Raw genomic sequence first — 24,650 nt, 5'->3', positions numbered from 1 at the left:
TCTTCATTTGGGCCTGCAGGAAAATTCTTGGTCCAACTTCGTGGTTGTGGGTTGTTCCTGTGCTTGCGTGACTGGTCAAGACTTTCTGGCTGGCCGGAGAGGGCCTCACCAGATTGACACATTTCTCCTCTGCATTTCCAGGCAACCTTAGCCAGTCACCGGGCTGGTTTCCAAAAAGCGTGTGTTTCTCCTTTTTGCTGCATCCAAAGTGATATACTGTAATGGACGTGCAGAGTTTGATAAGGTTTTTTTTGCTATGGCCAATAACTAGGAAATGTCCTAAATTGAAAGTTTTTAGGTTTGAAGAGCTTCTCTTTTGTGATCTTTTGTGTACTTACCTTCTTCCCCCACCTAACTATAATATCATTCAGGGCAGAAAGGGAGTTTTTAAAACTTTCACATTCTAGTGTCTTGCATGCAATAGGTGCTCAAATATGTGAATTTGTCAAAACTTAAGATGTTAGAAGGCAGAAGTGATTTTTTAAAGAAATTTCTTCTATTAACCTGATACTCAAGGATTTTTTTTCCAGTAAGTTTTCCAGTTTATTCCTTCTTTAAACAAATGGTAGGCAAAGCAGACAGGAAATGAATAAAAGCATAAAAATAGAATAACCTATACTGCTGCTAAGGCTCTAATTTTGTACAAAATTCAGAGCGTCAGCTGATGAGACACAATTTGGACCGCCCCTACACTCTCCAGGCTCGGGGCAGAGGGCAGTGTGGCAGTTGGAAGAGATGCTGAAGAGCCCGCCATGCAAAATCCATCAGGACCCAGGGTGGGGGAAGGACAGAAAGAATCATTTGGAGCCTTTTTCCTCCACCTCAGCCAAGGCAGCAGGACTGAAGAAGCCATCAAACTTGAAGTCACCCTGCCGTGCCTTTTTCCCCCACTGTTCTGACAGTTTTCTAACAAAGAAGGGTCTAAAGGCAAGCTGCAGACTGGGGCTGAATGTGTACTCAAAAGCTGCACAGATCCCAAATAGGATAAACTCGAAGATCTGTGCACAAAAATGCATCCTAGTCAACCTCCTGAAAACAAGGGACAAAGAAAAAAAAAACCTTTGAAGTGATGAGATAGAAGTGACAGCCTGTCTGTAGGGGAAAACAGTTCTCATGACAGGTTACTTATAACAACATATGGGCACAAGGAGGAAGAATCACAACATTTTTCAAGTGCTGAAAGGAAAGTGCTATTAATAGTTCTTTATTCAACAAAATATCCTTTGGAAATGAGGGAGGAATCAAAGTATTCTCAGATGAAGGAAAACTAAGAGAACTTAATCACCAGCATAGTTGCTCTATGAGAATGGCTAAGAAAATTCTCTAAACAAAAAAGGAAATGATAAGTGATGGAATTCTGGAAGACCAGGAAGGAAAAAAGAACAAGCAAGAGAGGGAAAATATAGGAAATACATTTTCCTTTCCTTCTTGAATTTTTAAAATTATGTTTGCCAGTTGAAGAAAAAATTATAGCACTGTTGAGTATGATTTGAAATGTATGATTTCAAATGTATTTGAAATACTTAAGATGATTGTATTATGCATGGGGAAAGGAAAGGTGTGTGAAGGCAGGTAAGCTTCCCAACACTTTGCTGGAGGTCAAAATATAAATAAAAATGAGACAGCAGTTTTCATCTATCAGGTTGGATGTCATCAATTTTTTTTCCTATTTAATGAGACTCTGTTTTATTATTACTTCTGGTCACCCACAGCCTTGGTAAAATGAAGCTTTTGGACAGGAGACTGGGCTTCCCGAGCTTGGGGCAAGCCTCAGTGGTGAGCTGGCGATCTCCGCTCAACGTCCACCTTCAGAGGCAGTGTCCAGATAAAATCTGGGGGGAAGGGTCCCAGACAGCATTCCAACTCAGTGTCTCGAGATAGCCTCTGTTCTTGTGCCTTCTAAAATGAACCGGAAAACTGTTCCACATCAGTAACTCTGTAGCTCACTGTTTTCCACAGGCCTTTTGGAGGGGACACAAACAGCGGATGTCATATCTCAGCAGGAAGCAAACGTTCATTGATCACATTCCCTCCATCGTGAAGGTAAACATCCTTTCCTTCCTTATCAAGTGCTTGACTTAAACTTTTTTCTCTGTTTAGTTTTGCTTCTGAAAAGCAGACTACGTAAAGAGTATGTACAAGCCTTGAAGCCAGAAGCAAGTCTTAGGTCTGAGTCCCACCTCCACCACTCACTCAGCTGATCTTCTACAAGCAAGCGCATTACACACTGTAATTGGCACAGGTCCTTTATATGCTCATGAGAATCCAATGTGAAAGTGCTTTTTAACAGTAGATGCTCTTTCTCTACAAAGTCCGAATTGATTCAAGTCTGGTGGAAACCCCACATTTCACGTTCCTCTTATCATACTTGCTGGTGATATTTACAATGCTCAAACTTAACAGTGCAAAACCTTAATTAGAAGGCAAATTCTAAAGTCAGATCTGAATCTGTGTGTGAGCTAGTCCAGCTCAGCTTTGCACCCAAGGTGTTTGGTCTGACCTCCAGGAAAGAAAAGGCCCGTGATGACCCCTCTGTCAGGGCTGAAAACCAAAGGGCTATGTAGAAGTGAATTGATAGACAACTTGGAAATCCTGGTGACAGTCACCATAGTGGGGCTGGGGAGGGGTAGGAATCAGATGAGATTAGTTTAAAAGACTTTTTAAACTGTGAGGACACAGATGGACCTTTTCCAGATCCACCTCCCATTGGCTCCTAAAAGCTGTCCTCTGCTTACTGTGGAACAAACGCGTGTCCTCTCAGGAAGCTGCTCTTCACAGCTGGCCCCTCATGAGTCCTCTGTAGATGGTTTTCTGTGAAGATCTAAAGTATATTGGATACATTTAAGAAATGTTGGAGGGGAAACCTGGGGCTTGCTTCCATTCCCTGACCCATTGCAACACTCAGCATAATGCCTTGCCCCCCTGGCTTTTACTTATTGGGATTAAAGAAAAATAATCCCAATAAATAATCCCTTCTTTTATTGGGATAAAAGAAGGTAGAGCTACATTACCTTCCCCATCGTGAAGTGTAAAATGTTTTGAACCCCGTAAGAGAAAAAGCAGTGAAAAAGGTAGGAGGTGAAACTCAGGCTCTAGATGTTTATTATTTGGCAGTCTGCTAATTTTTACTTTTTATCAAATATTAACAGTATGTTTAGAAAGACTGCATAAAAAGATAATAAAGCTGTTTGGTAATTGCCTCGCTTTCTCTATTTAACTCATTTTTAGATTCAGTCCTGGTTCCGGATGATCACAACACGAAGGAATTACCTTTCACGACTGCAGTATTTCAGAGATCATGTAAGAGACATACACGTGGATTTTTATCCTGACTGAGAATGAACTAAATGAATGCTTTGTTAAATGTTAGGATTAAGTGGTTTTTATTAAATGGTGGAAATGGATACTAGGAGCAAAAAATAGCGGGGTTTATAATATTTTTCCCCCACTTAATAGTGAGGAAAAAATAGGTCTTATAATGCAAGGTGGTAACATTCGGAGACTTAACATTTTTTATTCAGAATGGGTGTGCATCATGAGTGAGACTTCACCCAGTGAGGACTGGCTAGGAGACATGGCTGAGAGCAAACCGACGTGGGCTACGAACGTTGCCCAGAAAAGGTCCTAAAGGAGTATTTTCCGTTGTTACTTGTATAATTTTACTGGTTACTGACTAATTTAAACAGAAGCCCACAGAGGAATTGTTTCAGAATCTTTCAAGAGATATGTGAACATAGATCGGATTATCTAAGTTTGGTGGTGAAATTCTCTTTTTTTTTTTTTTTTTGATCTCTTAAGAGTCCCCTTGCAATCTTGTTTATACTTTTAACTAACTTATCTTACCTTTGCTTCAAAAAAATGAAATAGTAAACAATGAATCCACCACATCTAAATGCTGTCATTTCTAAATCCTGTCTATTCTTAAATTGTGTCCATTCTTAAATAGTCCTAAATTCTAGAACAGTGGAATTTGTGGGAGTCTGGAAGGTTACAACCGGTCTCATTTCTTTTGCAGAAAAATGAAATCGTGAAAATACAATCACTATTGAGAGCAAGCAAAGCCAGAGATGACTACAAAACACTGGGTAAGTGGGAGTATTCAGGAACAATTATAGATCCCTTGTAAGCCAGGCAAGGACAAATGATTCCCAACTTAGTCACTTCGGGGACTGCTCCAAGAACAGAGGGTGCCCACTCTGTCCAGGAGATCTGGATTGTCTCCAGCCCCAAGCCTGAGCTGTACACAGGGTGCATGTGGTAACACGAAAAGGGGTTTCCTAGTCTAAATGGAAGGGGGAGTGGAGTAGATATCATTTCGTCTTCAAAAGGAGTGGGGTTGGCATAAATTTTGATATTTTTGTATTAAATTTAAGCTAAAATCTAGACTGTAATGCAAAAGAATTAGCCAGAAGATAAGCTTACAATTCAGCTGTTTAGTTTATTAGCTGTCCTATGATTCCCTGACCCCTCACTTTAAGAATAGAGCATGTCCCTATCAGAAATCTTAGAAATCTGAATAGCAAGGAAAAAGACCTGTGCTTTCATCTCCCAAAGGTGATACACACACCTTTCTGTAACTTTGTTCTAGACTTGCAACTATGGCTTCTAAAATATTTTTCTTAGAGTAGTAATAAGGGACTTGTAGAAAGTTTGAAAAAGCAAAATAACATAAAAATTGCCCAGGAGAAGCAATCATAATTTGTGCTGTCTCTTTACAGTCCCAACTCTACATACGTCTCTTGTTGTTTGTTACATAGTGAAGATCATTCTTTACATGCTGAGTTTTTTACATTCTACTTATAGCAAGAATATGTGATAGATTAAGAACATGGCCTAGATTAGGTCAACAAGAGCTTGCTGATAAATTTATGAGGACTACTCAAATTTTTAAAATATTTTATTTAGATCATTCAAAAATAGTGTTGCGAGGGTAAAAAAGAAATCATTGCTTGAGTATCTTAGTAATGAAACTGGCCATTATGTTGTCTGACTTGTTTTTTATTTTTGCTTTTTTGGAGAAAGTAAAAACTGTTTAGTGATTTTGCTAGCACGGTGCCTAGTAAGTAGTTTAGCCCACACCCTTGATTGTCTAAAGTGTATCTGATTAGGACGTGAAGTTCATGGCTCAAAAAAGATCTTCCCTGGCACTTGTTCTGGAAAAGCCTCGGGAAGCTTTAGAGGCCAAGTTCCGCCTCCAGCATGCGGAACTTACTGGGCAGTACCTCCACTGGGCTCCAGAAGTCAGTATGTACTGGAGTAGGGGCAGGCAGCCCCCCTTTAAATGCCATACCTCTCCGCTTTGGGTTTTTGGGTGGTGTTTTTTTTTTAGATTTTATTTATTTATATTTTAGAGAGAGGAGAGGAAGGAGGAAGAGGAAGAGAAACATCTATGTGTGGTTGCCTCTCACGTGCCCCCCATCAGGGACCTGGCCCTCAACCCAGGCACATGTCCTGACTGGGAATTGAATCAGTGACCCTTTGGTTTGCAGGCCAGTGCTCAGTCCACTGAGCCACACTTCTCCACTTTGAGTGAATGAGATTCAGCTCTCAGCTGATGGACATCTTTGAGATTTCTTACAAGGAGTCTGAGTAGAGGGTTTGTTCTTGAAGCACCTCCACATTCAAACTGGCTTGTCATTGCCTTTGCACGTGAAAGACAGTTTGAGAATAAATTTCCCAAATGAACACAGGCTGACTTTGATTTCATTCTAGGTAACATGTTTTTGTGTATGCTTACAGTGGTGCTTTTCATTTACTTACATTTTTTTTATTACAAAAGCAAAAGTAATTCCAATTTTAAAAAATCTAGGTGATTTTACATTAATGTATAGAAGGTAGACAGAAACTATGTTAGCAAATAAGTTACAACTAAGCTTCTCTGGACTTTGGCAATAGGGTGGTTTTATGGTAACCTAAGTGTAAATTGTCGTTTCTCAATTCAGCATCTTCAAAAAACTAAGATTATTTTTTAGTCTGAAAAAGGTCACTTTTCTTGGTCATTGTCCACTCTCACCCATCACCCCTGGAGAGCCACTGATGCATTAAGCATGGGAGTTGCTGTAACAGTAGCGAGGGCCCCTGTCAGTGCCGACTACGGAAGTGTGTGATTTTTTACAATTAAAATACCACAGGGCGGGATGAAGATGCCAAAAAAGCCTACTGTTGATACGAGAAATATTACATTTGAACCATAATCATTAGTAAAGCTAAAACATTAGTTTGTTTCTAACTGGGCCATTAGAACATAAAAAGATGCATAGCCCGTAGGAGCAGGGAGAGAGCACTTCCCGGGATGGCCCAGGCTCTCTCAATTCATCTACATAAACAGCTCTGGTGCATTGCTCAGGCTGCTTCTGAGATGGCATTAGCAACATCTTTGCTGAAAATGAGAGGAAAATAAATTCATATATGCTTCAGTGCCCAGGAAACAAAGGGTCTCATGGTCCAAGGTAACTTCTCCAAAAAAGACCATCCAAAGTGGCAAAATAGTAATCCAGATGACTCTAGAATTGGTGGTTCATGCTGAGTTCGTGCTGCTGTTAGTGTTGTTGATTGAACTCTTTTTATGTTTTTTTAATTTTTTTATTTATTTGTTTTTATTTTTAGAGGTAGGAGAAGGGAGGAAGAAAGAGAGGGAGAAAAACATAAATGTGTGAGAGGTATATCAATTGGTTTCCTCCTACACGCCCCCAGCCAGGGACCTGGCCTGCAACCCAGGCATGTGCTCTGACTGGGAACCAAACCGGCGACTTTCTGGTTCACAGGCCGGCACTGAATCCACTGAGCCACACCAACCAGGGTTCTTTTGATGTTTTGAGTGTCAAAACACCACAGAACTAAGCAGCAAGTAAAGGGAAGATATATTAAGACCTTAGATACAAAGGGTGGTTATTGAGGTCGCCCAATGGGACCAGGGCTCTTTTGAGTCATCCTTATATCGCAAAGTTAATCATTCATCATTGAAGGTCAAGAGTTTATTCTTACAGTCTACCCAGAGTAGATCTCACTAAACATCTTACAAATACACTTCTTCAAAAATCAGAATGCCAGAGGATTAAAGCATAATTCATGCTCAAGGCACGAAGGAAAAGCCCCTTTAGAACTCAGAGAGATGCCTCCCTCAGTGACGGAGGCTGGTCTCTCAGGCTCTGAGCATCCTCCCTTGGTCCCTGCAGGAAGAACAAAGACCAAATTTCAATGATTAAGATCTTGTTATCTCTGCCAAGCAGAACATATATTCCACTTGTCATTCCATTGGCTCCTCTTTGGCCTTACTGTTCATTCTCCCTTCATCGACCTTTCCTAATTCTCCTGTCCCTCGTTCTTGCTCCTTTCCAAAGGTCTTTTGGGCTGAGAGACCCCACTTTCTGCTTCCTGCAGCAGGAACACAAATCTCGTAATCTGGCCCAGCCACAGGCTCTCAGAGCCAAGGTCAAACACTAACATTCTTTCCCAAGTCCCTCATCAATAAGGCACTATCTTCTCAGTGGTGAGCCCTGGAAACAGTGTGAGAGAGGGCTGATAAATGAGGGTTAGATAAGTAGAAAATAGTGAGGCCAGGCATTATCAGTGGTTGGCACTTATTTACATGACCAGTTTTCTTGTCCAGATTTTACATGGAGCAGAAAGATACATTCCAAAGACCAAGTAATCCCATTGCTATTTTTTTCTGGTAATACTTTATTTAAAATCTGGTTTCTTTCCTATTGATAATAATTGCAAGCATGCCGAATGAAAACCTGCCTGTTCCTTTCCCTGCAGTTGGCTCTGAAAACCCACCATTATCAGTAATCCGCAAATTTGTGCACCTATTGGACCAAAGTGACTTGGATTTCCAGGAGGAGCTGGAGGTTGCACAATTAAGGGGAGAAGTGGTGACCAAGATCAGGGGCAACCAACAGCTGGAGAAAGACTTGAACCTGATGGACATCAAGATCGGGCTCCTGGTGAAGAACAGGATCACACTTGAGGTCAGTGTGGGGTGGCACTGCTGGCTCCCAGAAGAGAGAAGGTGCGTGTGTGTTTGTCCACAACACTTGGGTCCAGCTAAGCTCATTCAGAATCCAGAATGAGCCGCCCAAAGTTCACTTACCATTGTCACTACAAAGTAGTGGTTCTCAGACTGCAAAAGTCTTTCCCCCAGTTTTGTAACATTTTGTAAGGCTTCTTTACCAGTCTGGAATGAAATTTATGTGAAATAAGACTGACTTCCATATGTACCTTCACAATAAGACTAAGGCCTTTATATAAATATAAAAGGGAAATAAAAAGAAAGTAGTTTACAATTAAAACACATATTTCAAAATGAAAATACACAGGCCCTATGCCATTAAGGAGACGTGATAAAGCTGCTGAACCTGGGGGCCTCCTCCCAGAGTAACCGCAGACTGAGAGCTGCAGGTGAGTCCCCCCAGCAGGTGGGGGCGCTGTCGGGGCTTCCATTTTCCAAAATGCAGACCAACTCTTTGTAAAGTTCAGAATAAGCAGAGTATGGTCCTCCCCACCCCCTGTTTATGCAGAATTGTGGTCCTGGAAAATTAAGTGTTTGTTAAAATAGTGGAGAACATGTATCGTGCCTATATGTAAAACAGATTCTAAGCTCAATTCATTACACAGAGTATTTTTACCTATATGAATAGCTGAACTTCCAGAACTCCAGACATGCGGGAGATGGGGCAATTACTCATACAGGACAGCAAAGCAGCTGTCATCCCTGGCCCACACCCACTAGAAGCCAGTAGTGCTGTCCAGTCGTTCAGATGTTAAAAACATTTTTTTACCCATTCCCAAAGTGGCCCCTACAGAGTGGAACTGCCCGATCATAGACTCTAACTAGATAACGCTGTCGTTTCGGATCTGTGTGAAACTGGACGATGTCAGAGCTCCCTACAACCATGTAAAAGGGTTACTTCTAACCTAAGAAAGGGCACTGTCAGGGTAAGGCCTGTCTCCGTGTCCCTGCTTTTGTGCCGTATCAGTTTTCAGAAGAATGGTAGGTCAAGTGGGGAAGCTGACCCCCTGGAAGCTCTGAGAAGGTCGCAGGGGGCCAGAGGGAGAGAGCCAGCTGCCAGGGACTGACATGTGGATCTGGAAAACTGGGGGACAGACAGCCCTGGGAGGTAAGCCTCACCAAGATAACAGTGAAATCAATAGTTGAGGGGAAAGCAAGGAAACTAGAGCAAGTTGTCAGGTAGGAAGGGATCGTTTTCCCCCTAAATATTAAGAAATAAAACTACAATTTTAATGTTCTTTATTTAACTCTATTTTCTTAATTTTAGTATTTACTTTTTCTAAAAATAATAATGTTTGTATTGTTTGACAGGCCTGAGAACTTTTAAAGTATAATGCAATTTAGGAGGTCTGTGAGAGAATGCCTTTTATAGCCTTAAGCCGCTCTTCTACCCATTTCCCATGAAGTTCTAAACAGGAAAGACCTTGTCTTTCAAAATAAAGGCTTAGTTGCAAAACAGTAAATAATAGAAATAGTACATAGCTTATGGGAATACAGTCATGGCAGATTTTCAGATCTTCATGAATGTTTAAGTTTTTTAAAAAAAGTATTCCTAGTTAATAAAAATAATTTTCATGTTACATTTTCAAACACTAAGTATCAAACACTTACTAGAAGTTAAACTCATGATTATTAAATGTATAACCATTAGTCCTATCACTGGTGGTGGCATTTTTTAGTGTGATGGTAAGAATGGAGCAGTTAAGGCTCTGTTTGCAGAGGTGAAAGAGGACAACAACCTAACACAAAGACAACAGACAGAGGACAGATAGAATCAGTTCAACATGTATGTTATGCAGCCCCTAAGAGTAGTGTTTTTGAAGAACATTTAAGGGCAAAGGAAATGGTTCACAATATAATGGGGAAAAATAGTACCTAAAACAGTATGATTTTATTGATCATACTATATAAAAATATATATTAACAGAAGCTAGGTAATTTTTCTTTGGGTGGTAGAACCAAACCTAACTTCTTTATCTTTTTTTTTTTTTTTTTTTTTTAGCACTGGGCATGTGTTGAGTGAGAAGTAAAGGTTTTAAGGGGAAGTAAATTAGTTCTTCTGTGGCAACTCCAGCTCTCTCTAGTAACCATGCATCTTACAACTCTTAAAATTTTCAGTCCTCCTAGAAATAAATCTGAGAAAGTCAGTAGTAGGTGAGTGGAGTGGTTAACATTGGTGTTAGGCAAAAAGAATGCTATGGAGCTGGAAGCAAAGCAACTGAAGCAGAAGTTTCTTAGAGGCCATAGGGAGCGAGAAGGGTGCAGACTCCACCTTGCTGGCCGGAAAACTGAGGCAGGAGCTACAAACACTGAACACAGTGAAGCTCCCGTGAGGGTGCAGACTGGCAGAGCAGGGCTGCCTGAGACCCTGGAGAGAGGTTTATTTTACTGCTTAGTTTTATCACTTCACTGAGCCTGGTTTTCTTCAATGGAAAATACGATAAAAAGATAACTTGTTTTTTATCTTCACAACAACTCAGGGAGATGGTGGTATTATTAAGCCCATTTTATAGATTTAGGAAAGTGGGGGCTTAGAGGCTGACTAACCTGTGCAATCACAGAACTAATTACACTTTGCAGATACCCATATTTTTATCACCCCAAAGCCCACATCCTTTTCACTAGTCCACACACACGTTCTCCAAAACGTTTGTGTGACCTGTATGCAGATACCATGTTATCAGGGGAAGGACAAAGGTGGTACCATTTAGGGCAGCACTGCGATGTGGGAGCATCACACAGACAGTAAACACTGTTGCTCCTGTAGACCAATATCCCTCGTTTTCAATATTTGATCATGGAGGAAATTAAATTTCTATTAATAAAAAGCACATGCCTCTGTTTGTAACCCCTGTCCAGATTGGCCTTTGTCCCCTTCTTCAAGCTTCCCAAAGCAAACCTCCATTCACACGAGAGCAGTCGTAAGCAAGACATAACCTCCCAGGGAAGAGGGAAGAAGGGCCTGCAGCCTCCACACTGCGCTTGGTCTCCAGCAGACAGGCACTGCTCCTGCTCCCTCTGCACAGCCAGGAGCTCTCTACTCCCCTCCCCTCCAGGGCTCAGCATTTGCCGCCGCTGTTTCCCTTCCTCCGTGACTCTTTCTGTCCTGTCTTCACCAAATCTATTTCTAATGGAAAGGAATTTAGTTCTGCCCCAGAGCTTGCTACCACCCCTGCCCTCTCTTCTCTTCCATATATGTCCAAAAACATTACCGCAACCATGAAGTCTAGAGCAGAACAAATGAAAGTCTCCAGTTTCCACGGCTGCCTCCATTGAAAGTAATCTGGGAGGGGTTATAAGTACCAAGTTTTTTCCTGCCATACATAAGTAAAATCAAGATAATCAGTTTTTCCACATATTTGAGGGAATTGAATGATCTATACATCACCAGTTATTTGAAGAGGACAAACCTGGGTTAAATGGAAACATAAGCCAGTCAGCCTAATGAAGTTTTAAGACTTCCAGTAGATAAGGATAGACGTCAGCAGCCACCTGCTAGACTTCCCCTTAATCTCCGTCTGGTGGTAACTATGCTTCCTTTCTTCCTTTGCATGGATTTTATATATTTGTGAAATAAGGGAGGAGATGTTGTCTTTTAAAAAGTTTTATGGACATGCAAATCAAATTCCCCTCTTTCCCCATTTAAGCAATTAGGGAGCCAGAAGTATATGGTTAAGTTAAGGTGGTTTTTCTCTAAGCTGAGAATGAGAGAGAATGAACTCAGATCTGGATCTAACCATGTACTATCTTTCCTCAGAGTTCTAGTGGGGGGTTTTTCCTACCTGTGGAATGACAGGAGCTGTAGGAGAATGAGGGGCTAGGAGGTAAGCTGATTCAGAGCTCATCCTGTATGCAAAAGCCGACAGTGGTTCTCATCCCCAGAGTTACTTGGAAATGGGGGCAGGCAAGTTTGGGGTGTCAGAATGACTCCGGGTCTCTGCTGGCACTGGGCGGACAGGGCCCGCGTGCTGGAAAGCCAACAGTGCATGCGCAGCACGGCTCCCGTGCCTGAAACTTCCGCAGCGCCCCACGCGGGAACAGGGGGCGAGCATCCTGACGCTGGCTGCCACGTCCTCATGCAGAAGTTAGGTTAAGGCCTCAGTGAAACAGATGGAAGTTTTAGGACAAACAACAACTTTCTTGCCACCCACTCTGCGGGGTGGTGACCAGTGTGGGAAATGGTGGAGGAGGCGCCCTGGAGCAGTGGCTCTCCCGCGAGGCAGTGCCATTAGTGGGTTGTGAAATAAATTCGTGTGTCACGTTGGCAGTCTTTAAAAATGGAATAGAGTAAAAGCAAATTGGAAATGTTGAAGTATATCTCAGTAGTAAGGGTAAGTACTATTTAGGGATATGTGTGTTTACCAACAAAACATAAAATGTGTTTTTTATTGTGGGTCTCTGTAAAAATGGTAGACCCTTATCAAAAGGACCTACTCTTGTTCATGACCCTTTAAGCTCCCGAAGGGAACGCAGTACCCCGAGGTAACCACTTACCAATGTTTTCAGCCACACAATCTCCAAGATGGTTAAAGGAACAGACTGGGGAGAAAGGAAAGATGGGGGGGGGGGTTAATTTTATTAGATATTTAAAGGATCCCTATCACTTTCATCTCTAACTAATTTCCACATACCATATTTTTGCAAGTGCTTTTATAAATTGAGAAGATATCATTCACTTTTTATAATTCATGATTCAGTGACATTCAGTATTATCACAAAATTGTGCAACTATCACTTCTATCTAATTCTAGAACATTTTTGTCACCCTACAAAGAAACCTCAAGGGAATGCTTAGCTCTTACATTTAGTTATTAGATCTTCTTTGAGCTCATTTTTGCTGATGGCGTAAGCTTAGGGGTCTGACTTCTTTCTTTGGAACGTGGCCGTCCAGTTGTTCTGGCATCATTTGCTGAAAAGACACTTTTTCCTTATTGAATTGTCATGGTACCTACATTACAGTTTAAGAGCAAGTAAGTGCAGCTTTGGAGAATAAATATTACAAAAGCCAAATTAACCTACAAGCTGGATTTTCTTAATTTGTTTAATATTCTCTATTCCTTTCTTTCTTCATGAGGGAAATGTGGAAAACTAATCTTTTCAACTGTGTGAGTCTCTGGGGATGTCCCGGGAACAGATAAAGAGTACCCAAGCAAAAAGTAGTAATTCTGTAAAATTTTTTCCCAGGATGTAATTTCACACAGAACAAAGCTGAATAAGAAAAAAGGTGGAGAAATCCAAGTACTGAATAACACCGACAACCAGGGAATCAAGAGTTTGAGTAAGGAGCGGAGGAAAACACTAGAGACCTACCAGCAGCTGTTTTATCTTCTGCAGGTGAGAACGGTCATTTCACTGTGGACTTGGGATAAACACTAGGTATCAAGTTTGTGGTTTACAATGGATCCCAAATAGCTTACATGTTTTGAGCACCTAAGTACCAAGTACTATTCTAGGTCCTTTATGTACATTATCTCACTTAATTCTTACTGCAACCCTGCAAACCACCAAAAAATAGTTATTATTGTTATTCCCATATCAGAACACTGAGGCACAGCCAGTAAATAATAAAACAAGGGCTTGTGAGGACCCAAGTAGTTTGACTTCAGAGCCCATGATCCTCATTCCTGTATTATACTGCAGTTATCTGCAGAAATGGAATAAATCTAATAATAACATAAGCAGATACTGTTAACTATGAAAAAATTAAATAACTATGTGAGTAATAGGTGTTTGCCAGAGTCAGCATGATGTTCTTTTGAGGAAAGAGCCAGAAAGTTTGGATGAAGGAAATTGGGTACCTTTTTATTTCATTATTTTCAAGGCATTACTGGGATCTAAATGAACAGTAATTTCCCGTTGCTTCCAGAGTGCGAGTGAGAACTGGTAAGCTGAACTGGTTATGGCTGGGTTCTGGTGGACCAGTTACTGTTTTATCTGACCATTGATTCAGCTTATCTGCACCACCACAAGGTCCTGAAGGAAACCGAGTAAGCAATAGCGATAGATATAAACAAAGCCTCCCCTTCAGCAGAACTTTCCCACAAGAGCTGCATCGGCAGTTCTTCCTGGAGAGTCCAGTGTCCCTGTGTGGAAGGCAGCTGCTGTCAGTGTGATGCCTGAATCCGTGCTTGAGGATGTCACTGACATCAGGTGTCAGAGGGCATGTTAGCCAAACCACAAATGAGGTGTGGCTAGGCCCATTGAAAGAAGAGATGTTAATCTTGGTAGATTCAAGAATTTCCCATTTGAAATAATAGATTGGAAAAGAGGTGTAGTGCCGCAGAGAGCCACGATGTGGCAGCACAGAAGGAAAAATGTTAAAACAGAATTGTCCACTGCTTAATATGAGCTGCCCTTCCAGAAAGAAAGGGGGCTCATGCTAGGCAGGGAAGGGTTTGGGTCTGCCTAAATTAGGTTAATAGTTATCCACAAGTTGTAAATTTAATCTTAGACATGTTTCACTTTTGATATCCACAAACTTGCAAGTGTATAAAGCTTCTACGATAGAATTTATGTCACGTGGAAAGCGAAGTTTTAGTCATTGGCCTAAGACTTGCATTTACCTGTTACATATGTAGAGGCTCATTTATAGGAAGGAGAAGGCACAGCAGCATGTTTAGAATAATTCCACCAAGTTGTATGCCCCAAACAATCAAAACTGATAGTCCCAGGACACGGCTATTCAGTTGGACCAAGCTAAGTGTCCCTTCTAATTAATCATGGATTTTCCTTTACCTTTTCTTCTCTCTCCCTTGGAGACATTAGCTCAAGATCAATGAAGAAACTCTAGAATAGCGAACGTCTGGATTTGTTTGGACTGTGCCTTGGCAAGAATTCTTAGCCAAAGTAGCCAATCAGCTAGCATAGGTTTTGCTTTGAGTTTGTCTCTGCAGTATGAGTCCAAGTTTAAAGTCTTTAGGGCATCTGAGAACAATGAGGAGAGGGCTTCTTTCACTTTAGAGTAGGTTTCCTTTCTCATAATCCCATGTGCTTTGTGTAGGAAAAGAATCAGTACAGAGCTATAAAGAAACTTGTCCTGAGCTGCTTATTCATAAAATGTCAGCCAACCAGCATACACTTGAAAGTAAACCTAAGTAGTAAAATAAACTAGAATTTGGACTTTCTTAAAAATACTAAAACCAAACTGCTTGAGTAATTGTTGTCCCTTAGTGTCCACAGTGGTTTGGTTCCAGGACCCCCAAGGATACTGAAATACACAGATGTCCAAGTCCTTATATAAAATGAGATGGTATTTGCATATAACCTATGCACATCCGCCCATATACTCTGAATCCTCTCTAGATTACTTACAATACCTAATACAATGTAAGTAGTTGTTATACTATAATGTTTAGAAAACAATGACCAAAAAAAAGTCCGTACATGTTCATAATAGATACAGCCATTGTAAACCTAACTACATATTACACATCAGCAATAAAAACTTTTTTCCCACATATTTTCCATCTGGGGTCAGTTGAATCCATGGATGCAGAATCTACCAATATGGGGGTCCAACTCTGTATTAGAGGAACACTAGTTCCCATGTATGGCAAATTTTCTTTTCTCATCAGAAGGAAAATAAAAAGTAGTAGTATGTTATTATAACCTAAATACTATTTTTTTTTCCTCTGCTGACCGTCATCCTGTTGGTGTAGCCACTGGAGAAAACCCGTTACCGCTGCTGCCCCTCGTGGACTCCATCCTCAGTTGAGCCCTCAGGGCTCCGTTTCACTGTTCTTAAAATTCTTGTCAATTTTTAAGTTGTCTTTTTTTTCTTGTCAGTTTCTTCTGGCATTTTCCCCATCGTCTGTCATGACCTTCATCACTCCTGTCTTTAGCCTCCCTACTTCACTCCCAAGTGCTCACCTGTTGTAAAACGTCATAGCCATCCCCCTGCCTGCACATGTAAGCGTGTCCTTTTCTTTTTCTTTTCAGTGTCAGAATATGTTTCCTTCCCTTCATTCATCACTTCTTCTAGGCCAGTCTTATTTGCTGGGCCCTTGGTCCATGCTTTCCAGTCTCTTCAGATACCAGATTCTATTGGCCAGCCCCTGCTTCTGTGTCTCAAAAATAAACATTAATATGTAGCTCAAAATGTTTAACAGTGTAAAGTATATATAATATATTATGCTTCAATATATCACAGAGTATATGAAATTTAAATCTTGTCATAACTTTCTAATATAATAACTTCCTATAGTATAGTATTAAGATGCGCTAATGCCTTTTAAAGTCTTATTTTGTGACATAGACTTTTCTGTTTGCTGGCTACATATCAAGTCATTGACAAAGAAGTGGGTACTCTTCTCTGATTTAACAATATTTTAAGTACAGTTTTTTGTATTTTTTTCTTCTCTCCTTTTTTGTTTTAGACCAATCCTTCCTACCTGGCTAAGCTGATTTTTCAGATGCCACAGAACAAGTCTACTAAGTTTATGGACACTGTCATTTTCACACTATACAATTATGCTTCCAATCAGCGAGAAGAATATCTACTCCTCAAGCTTTTTAAAACTGCTCTGGAGGAAGAAGTAAAGTATGTATAGAAATGTATATGGAAAAATACCAAAGTAACCAAGAATACCAGATTCTTTTGTTAGTGGTGGCTGTCTCTGATTTACTAAAAGTAATCATAAATGATTCTTGTGTTATTTATACCTATTAAAATATATCAAATTTCTACATCATTCTTGATATACTCAGATACAACTTTCCCCCAATTATATCTTTTGTAATGTGGAACCAAGTTTTGACTTTGCAACTGTACAACAAATGAAAATCAAAAGATTTTAGAAAGTTAATATGAAAATTTAACTTAATCAAAATTCTGTGAGTAATAAAGCCATAAATGGTTGAGGATAAGCATCACTGCTAAACGGTCTTCCCCTCTTACTGGGACTGAAGCTTATTTTTTCTCATTTGTTTTCTGACTCAGTTAATGTAAAAAAAATGTTTATTAGCTATAATCAATGGGGGAAAGTGAAAAATGCCCTTAGCTAACAAGATGGACCTTATCTGCCTTTCCTACTTTCTGACACCTGAAGCTAGGCTGGGTTTCTGTGGGTCCCTGAAGCACATTAGCCAGACGCCTCTGCCCTCAGGGTGTCTATAAACCAGCATGACAAAGAATATTCATGAGAAACAGTGTCCTGTACAGAGGACTAAGGTAAGAACTAAATGAGTGACATGCACAGTGTGACCGATACCAAGAATGATAAGAAAAGTTCTAATTACATCAATTGATAGAGATTTTATGGAAGAGGAGGCAGTTGGCCTAAAACCTTGAAGAATATTTATAGTTTTATAAAAGCAAATGAAAAGGGGAAATAAGGTCCAGTGGTGAAAGAAATAGCATGGGCCAAGGTACAAGAAAAAGAAGATTAGCCGGGATATGGCTGAATTAGCCACTACTGGGAAATGAAGCTGGAACAACAGGTTGAACCAGATCATGGAAGACAGTGAGCACAGGCCCAGGTGCTAAGGCTCCTTTTTCCTTCCTGGGAAGCTGTGAGGGTTTGGGGGAAGGGTATATGGACATTGGGTTTTTAGATTGACCTGCAGGCCGTGTATAAGCAGGACAAATTAGAGAGGCACAGGTCAGAGAAATGGAGGAACAATAGGGACAAATGTAGTTTGTATTTTTAACACACTAAGTAGAACATGTAGGTGAGAATGTCCAGCAGAAAACCGGAAATTCACGACTAACTCCTGGGAAAGAGATAGGGATTAGACACTGAGATTGAAGGACAGGTTCCAGAGAGACGGAAATTGAAGCTGTGCATGTGAGTGAGGTCTGCAGAAAGAGCATGTAGAAAGTGAAGGAAAAGAATTCAAAGGTGGGAAAGAGCAACAGCAAAAGCTAAGATAATGGCCCTCTCAGATCCTGAAGGGAGAGCAGGTGGAAAAGGGAGAGAGAGGTCAAGTGGGAGGAGGGTAAGAGGTTGCACAGAGATGAAAGGGGGTGAGAAGGAAGGTCAGAGGAGTTGGCAATCAGAAGTTAAGGAGAGTTCTCCCAGCCAGATGATGCAGACAGAAACCGTACTGCAGAGAATCTGAGTGGACATGAAGACGTGGCAATAGTGCATTCAACCAAGAAAGTTATTTCTGAAATGCGGTAACTAGAGGGGGCACAATACTTACACAGTGTCACCGGTGTTATTAGCCTTGGTTCACTTTCAGTTCAGTCTTGTCTTCTAGATTTAAACTAAGGCTGAGAACCTATTTTTAAATCCTTAAATTCTCAAATAAGAAACACTCATCTTACAAATGATAGCTTTCTTTTAAATCACACCATCTTTGATCTTCAGTGGAAAAACATTAGCCCCATGAAGCCCTCACCTGCCAGAGAGAATATACACTGTTTAAAACTATCCACAGAGGCAAACCATTTTCTTTTGTTTTGGGCTCTTTTTAGGTCAAAGGTGGACCAGGTGCAGGACATCGTCACGGGGAACCCTACAGTCATCAAGATGGTCGTCAGCTTCAACAGAGGGGCCCGTGGACAGAACACGCTGCGCCAGCTCCTGGCTCCGGTGGTGAGAGAGATCATTGACGACAAGTCCCTGGTCATCAACACGAACCCTGTGGAGGTGTACAAGGCTTGGGTGAACCAACTGGAAACACAGACTGGAGAAGCCAGGTAAAGCCAGGACAACGTTGCTTTTCAGTCATGGTTTATGATCATATTTACCTGTGTAACTTACATATATATCCTTTAACTGTCAGGCTCTGTTAAAAGAACAAAATGTACTGTGAATTCCACTTCACTCCAAGATGTTACTTCCCTCTAACACAGTGATGTTCAACCTTTTTCACCTCATGACACACATAAACTAATTACTAAAATTCTTCGTCACACCAAAAACATTTTTTGCTGATCTGACCAAAAAATAGGTTTATTTTTGGTTCCCTCACACCAGATGGCTATTGCTGTGTTGGCTGTTGTCATTTTTTTATTTGACCATCTAAAGGAAAAAGAGGTCAATGCCCCTGCCTAAACAGTCAGACATTCATTGCATGTTTTAAATATTCTTGTAGCTGAAAATAGTGACTTGAACATACCGTGCAAGTCACATCAGTGGACCACTGCCCATCTTGATAGTGCATGACATTGTCAAATTTCAGTACCGGTCGATCTCCAAAGCCACAACTTCTATAATTCTCCCCCTTGGTTATTTTTTGTGTTTCTAAATTAAACCTAGAAATGGTACACACTGCCTCTTCACTGGAAATACATACATTTTTAGATTTCCAAAGTGAGTAACTTCAACGCATAAGCATCAGTGAGCCAGGCGGGAAGGCTCATTCTAGATGGCGGCTTATAGGTCTGAGCAATCCCAGCTTTTTACTTCCTGCCAAAGGATGCCTTGTAAATCATTCAGATGTGCACAGAGACCTTCGTGCATGTCACAACGCTAAAATAGCAAAAGTTGGGCAAAGTCAAAATATTTAGTTTTGGGGAATTTGTTAAATAAATATTTGTGAAGCACATAATGGGAGTAGTAAGTAACTATTTAAAACCTTGGTATAGAAATGTATTTATTGGCATGGAAAAAGTGGTCACAATTTAGTCTCAGTTGCAGTGAGGTACTGTTACCCATTTTCTTTAAAAAGAAATGTTTGTGCAAACACACTCACACATGGGATCTGTATAGGGTGTGTGTATATGTGAACTGCATTATACCCATGAGGCCCACCCACATCCACACATGCATAGAAGGAGGACCCAGAAAGCTATGGACTAAGATGTGAAAAGTGGTTGTCTGTAAATTGATATTTTTCTCTTGTTGGTTTACATGCAATTTTTACTGTAAAGAACATACTGCTTTTTATAATTTTTTAAAAGGGAGCAGGAAAGAGAGTTAGCTGGGACTTTGTTATCTGGGTCTGCCTGTCACTTTGCCAGGAGAGCTCAGAGGGAGAGCCTGGAGCCACCCCCCGCCCCCATCACTCCACTGGCGGCAGAGGACTGTCTGGACGTGTGAGGCCTCCCCTCACTTAGCAAACATTTTGCCACTGGAGTCAGTGGGTAAGGTCCAGATCACTGCACAAAGCCTGACTGCAGAACCAACATGGCAAGGATAGACATGCCTGTACATAAGCCCCATAAAATTAAAAGTTCTTGTTGTGTTTTCAGCAATCTGCCTTACGATGTGACTGAGGAACAAGCTCTGACATACCCAGAAGTGAAAAGTAAACTGGACACATCCAATGAGAGCCTGCGAAGTGTCACAGACAAAGTCCTGAACTCCATCATCTCCTCCCTTGACCTACTGCCGTAAGTGCTATTTGTAGCAACTTCAGCATTCTTGGAGGAAAGTTCTTGAAAAAATGCATAAAATAAACCCCAGTAGTGAAGATAGGGATCTTCTCTCATATTGTATTTATTGAACTATTTTAAACATTTGCCTATGCTTGCATTTTAAATTCATAACTGTCCTCCAAAGAGGGAGGGAAACAATACAAACGAGTACCCAGTTACTAACATCCACAGAAGTACTGTGATTCCGTTACCATCTCGTTTTTTGTTGAAGTTTTAGGAAAATGCTCAGCTTTAGTTGACTAGAACGATGTCTGCTTCTTTCTTACTTAGCTTTTTTCCATTACTTTCTTTTGTCACCTGTTTTACATGCAGTTATGGACTGAGGTATATCGCCAAAGTACTGAAGAATTCGATCCATGAGAAGTTTCCTGATGCAACAGAAGATGAGCTATTAAAGGTAGATTTTCAAGGGTCATCTATTGGGTTATAGTTCAAAATTACCAAAACACCACTTTTATAAGATTTTCTTTACCTTCTATGGCTATATATAATAAGCTGCAAATCTATTTCTAACAGCTATCAAGATTGTTGATTATGCTGAGGTTAATTTAGAGACCTTACACATTATTGAGATTCTTTATATTAAATCATTTGGCAGGGGGCAATAGCATATTTTTCACCAAAAAAATAATTTTTTAACTATATTAGTAATGTGTGACTGTATTAGTAATGTGTACTTCTATTCACTACCTTCAACTACTTTAGGAAAAAACCCAAACCCTTGAGTGTTCTCTCTTAAAACTGGTCTTCTACGTCACTGCAGATTGTCGGGAACCTCCTGTACTATCGGTACATGAACCCAGCAATTGTAGCTCCCGACGGCTTTGATATCATCGACATGACAGCTGGCGGTCAGATAAATTCTGACCAGAGGAGGAACTTGGGAACGGTGGCCAAGGTCCTGCAGCATGCCGCCTCCAACAAGCTGTTTGAAGGAGAAAACGAGCATCTCGCATCTACAAACAATTATTTATCAGACACATATCAGAAGTTCAGGTGAGAGTGGTCATTACTTTTGGAGAAACTTGTAAGTTTCTCTGATGTGTGTTCTTGTTCAGAGCTGGAGTTGGGGGACAGGAACCTCAGGTGGCTGCATGCACTTCTCCTATGAGTGGCGCTGGGGGTGAAAGAAGACAGAGGGACAAGCGGGCTGGGTCACTCCTATCTGGTGCTCCCCACCCCACCCCCAGAACCCGTTACGTTTAATCATCCCCATATGTATGGTTTCTGCTGTCGATAAAATGAAGCGTTCACTCTTGGTGGTATGCTACAGCTTACAGTACTTAGAATTAAATATCAAGATAGCTGATTTCTGTGTTTTTGAACTTAAGGGTTTTGTTTGTTTTTTAGAACTTACGTGATCAGGAGAAACTTGCATTTCTATATCAAACAATAGGTAGGAAACTGAGGAGTTGGTTTTGAAAAGTTGGGAAAATCCAGCTTTTATATTTGTTGCGGAATATGTGTGTGGTATGTTCTGTTCCATTCTCAAAACTTTCCTAATCAATCATGTAAGACTTAAGTCTACTGACTTCCGATGCATTTCCAAAGCATGTCACTAATTATGCCACAGCGACACGAAAGGAGCCAGTCTAGCAGGAAGCTGTACTCATCGCGGCACTCTCTGAGGAAACACGTTCACCTTGGCCTTCACTCTTTCCCTTGCCAACGTAGAAATATAACATAAATGTGGCCTCTTTCACTCCTCACTTGGAAAATGATGATTTCTCATTCTTCAGTTGTATTCTGGATTAGTGATTTATCTACTGACAAAGAGAGTTTGTGATTATTAATCTCTATTTGGAATTTTTGGCCTCTTTTGAAAAAAATCCTCCAAATCCCCTTACCACAGGAAGTTTTGATTCCTCAAGCTGCTAAATTTAGGTCTTCTCACTGACTAAGAAAGTGATGTCCATTTCCCTGCACGTCGTTATCTGCTATTACAGCCTCCCTTTACCTCTCCTTTTCTCAGATTATTCCTATCAGCCATCTGTGTTCCCAAGCCTCCTTCATTTAAAAAGAACCAAAAGCCTCCCCTCACCTCCTCTTAAATTCATCCTTTCCCCCACCTTCCACTAACATTTATCTTTTGTGCACCTTAGCAACCATGAAAAATCATAGCCAAAAAAGTACAGAAGACCAGTTGTCACATGGGAATGTGCTCCTACCCCAGTCCAGCATGGCTGCCAGCCTTGGGGTGGGAAGGTAGAGGTCATTTCTTGTGTATAAGCCTTGGGTACCCGGAGGAGATATACCAGGGATGGTTTGAAGCACGTGAAACATTTACAGCTTTATAGAATAGAATATCTACTCCACCTGGGCCAAGGATCCCTCCTAAACCATAGTCTCAGCACAGCTGGCTTTCTCAGACTCTCTGTCTAAACTTGCTGCAGTTCACAGTAGCAGACATTGCAGAGTTGGCTTCTGGAGGAGTGGGGCATTGAGCACATTTGTGTGTCCGTGCTTAACCATATCTCCAGCAGCCACAACCGTGGTTTGGATCAACTAAGAGTAGAATAGGCTTAACTCAAATTTTTGTCAAATTGGTAACAGAAGCTCTGAAGGGTTGTTACAGTGTTGAAGGCCCAGGACCTTGTGCCATTTAAAGTAGCAAATTTGATTAATCTTTTTTTTTTCTTTTTGCAGGATTGGGTGGAGGGGATTGTTTTCTCTAGAAAGTCTTGATCTTAGATCGAGGAATATCAGTCTTGACATTTTTGTTTAAATTTCAGGAGCCATTTAAAAATAATATATTCCTGCCCTGGCTGGTATAGATCAGTGGATTGAGGGCTGGCCTTCAAATCAAAGAGTCGCTGGTTCAATTCCCAGTCAGAGCACATGCCTGGGTTGCGGGCCAGGTTCCCAGTAGGGGGTGCGTGAGAAGCAACCACACATTGATGTTTCTCTTCCTCTTTTCTCCTCTAAAAATAAATAAATAAAATACATTTTTAAAAATAGTATATACTTTAAATGACCTGCCCATAATTTTACTATGTTGAGTCACTAACAGGGCTCTTACTCCTGTCTCCATTCCTTCGTGAGGAGCTGGGTTTAATATCCAGAAACATGGACTCAGCGTCCACAGTCAGGAGCCAGCCTGGAAGATGCTGTGACAACTTTCCCCAGGGTTTCGGGTAGAGAACAAAGAACTAACCATTATTCAAGATGTCCTCACTATTTATGAAGCTGTATAACTCACAGAATTTGACTATCTTAAGATTTTTTTTTCTTTATTAGGAAGTATTTCAAAGAAGCGTGTGATGTTCCTGAGCCAGAAGAAAAGTTTAATATGGATAAATACACAGATGTGGTGACAGTCAGCAAACCAGTGATTTATATTTCAATTGAAGAAATCATCAGCACACACTCAGTAAGTGGGGATAGAAAGGTTCTCAGCAATGGACCAGACAGACGTATGTTTCTTGAAAATGCTTAGTCTCTCTGCAGGGCTTACTTTTAAGCATGTGCCAGTGCTCACATACTTAATTCTAAAAAACCCTTGATTAATTATTCCCTGACTCATGCATTGGTAAACCTCCTTCTCCCAAACAAGAAAAGTTTACTTTTTGCATGATCTAGTTGTAAAATCAGACTGTGAATGTGCAGTTGAAGCCCTGAGAGGGGGCAGGCCCTGGTATTTCCGTACCCACCAAGGCCACTCTGCCTGATCGCCCATACACTGTCTCTCTCCCTTTCAGGAATTTCTTCAGCTTTGCCAGGAATCTCCTGGGAAAATGAGAATGTTTTCTCTATTCTATTGTTTGGACATAAAGAGGAAACAAACAGATGGTCCTGAGTTAGGGAGGAGAAGACACCCCCACTCAACAAGAGCCGCCTATGGAGAATCACTTCTATAGTTCTGAAAACCCTCATTTCTTAGAAATGGGAGTTTCCGTCTGTGTTGTACTGTAATGTCCTCCATCTGGTTCTTGTGCAGATGAAACCGTCATCTGCCCTTAGTGTGTTTTAAGTGCCTGCTGGGGGCAGGGCAGTTTGCTTGGCCTTGAGAAGCCTTAGATGGCTTTTCAGTCATTTAAAGCAAAAAGAGAGGCTAAACATTGAGAGGGTTTGGTGGGGGATTGGGGTTTTGTTTTGTTTTGTTTTGTTTTGATTTGTTTTGTTTTAAGACCTGTTGGGTCTTATTTCCTGAAAAATCTAGGTTCCTAAAAACTAACTTTTTTTAGAATAGTTTTGAACCTTCCTTACCACTCCAAGCCCAGTCCTCGAAATGTATTTAAAATGTACCTCAGACCTTCCAAGTCAGAGCCCACATTCTAACGAGGTCCCAGGCAATTCAGAGACACGCTAGAGGTC

At 40.9% G+C, this 24,650-nt stretch overlaps 1 protein-coding gene across 1 annotated transcript in view; it reads left to right on the top strand.

Moving 5' to 3' along the window:
- The window catches only part of IQGAP2 (IQ motif containing GTPase activating protein 2), a 266,925-nt gene that overhangs the window by 216,330 nt on the left and 25,945 nt on the right, over window positions 1-24,650 (top strand). Inside the window, exons 18-28 of the mRNA XM_045847877.1 lie at window positions 1,960-2,043; window positions 3,229-3,300; window positions 4,016-4,085; window positions 7,762-7,970; window positions 13,196-13,345; window positions 16,387-16,550; window positions 18,429-18,653; window positions 20,151-20,291; window positions 20,649-20,733; window positions 21,100-21,332; window positions 23,574-23,706. Of these exons, the coding sequence (XP_045703833.1) occupies window positions 1,960-2,043; window positions 3,229-3,300; window positions 4,016-4,085; window positions 7,762-7,970; window positions 13,196-13,345; window positions 16,387-16,550; window positions 18,429-18,653; window positions 20,151-20,291; window positions 20,649-20,733; window positions 21,100-21,332; window positions 23,574-23,706 (1,566 nt within the window). The remainder of the gene's footprint in view (window positions 1-1,959; window positions 2,044-3,228; window positions 3,301-4,015; window positions 4,086-7,761; window positions 7,971-13,195; window positions 13,346-16,386; window positions 16,551-18,428; window positions 18,654-20,150; window positions 20,292-20,648; window positions 20,734-21,099; window positions 21,333-23,573; window positions 23,707-24,650) is intronic.

This window comes from Phyllostomus hastatus, unplaced genomic scaffold (assembly GCF_019186645.2).
Source record: "Phyllostomus hastatus isolate PE091 unplaced genomic scaffold, TTU_PhHast_1.1 phas_contig_58, whole genome shotgun sequence".
Taxonomy (NCBI): Eukaryota; Metazoa; Chordata; class Mammalia; order Chiroptera; family Phyllostomidae; genus Phyllostomus; species Phyllostomus hastatus.
The sequence above is the reverse complement of the archived record's forward strand: the minus strand, read 5'-3'. Positions and strand labels throughout refer to the sequence as shown.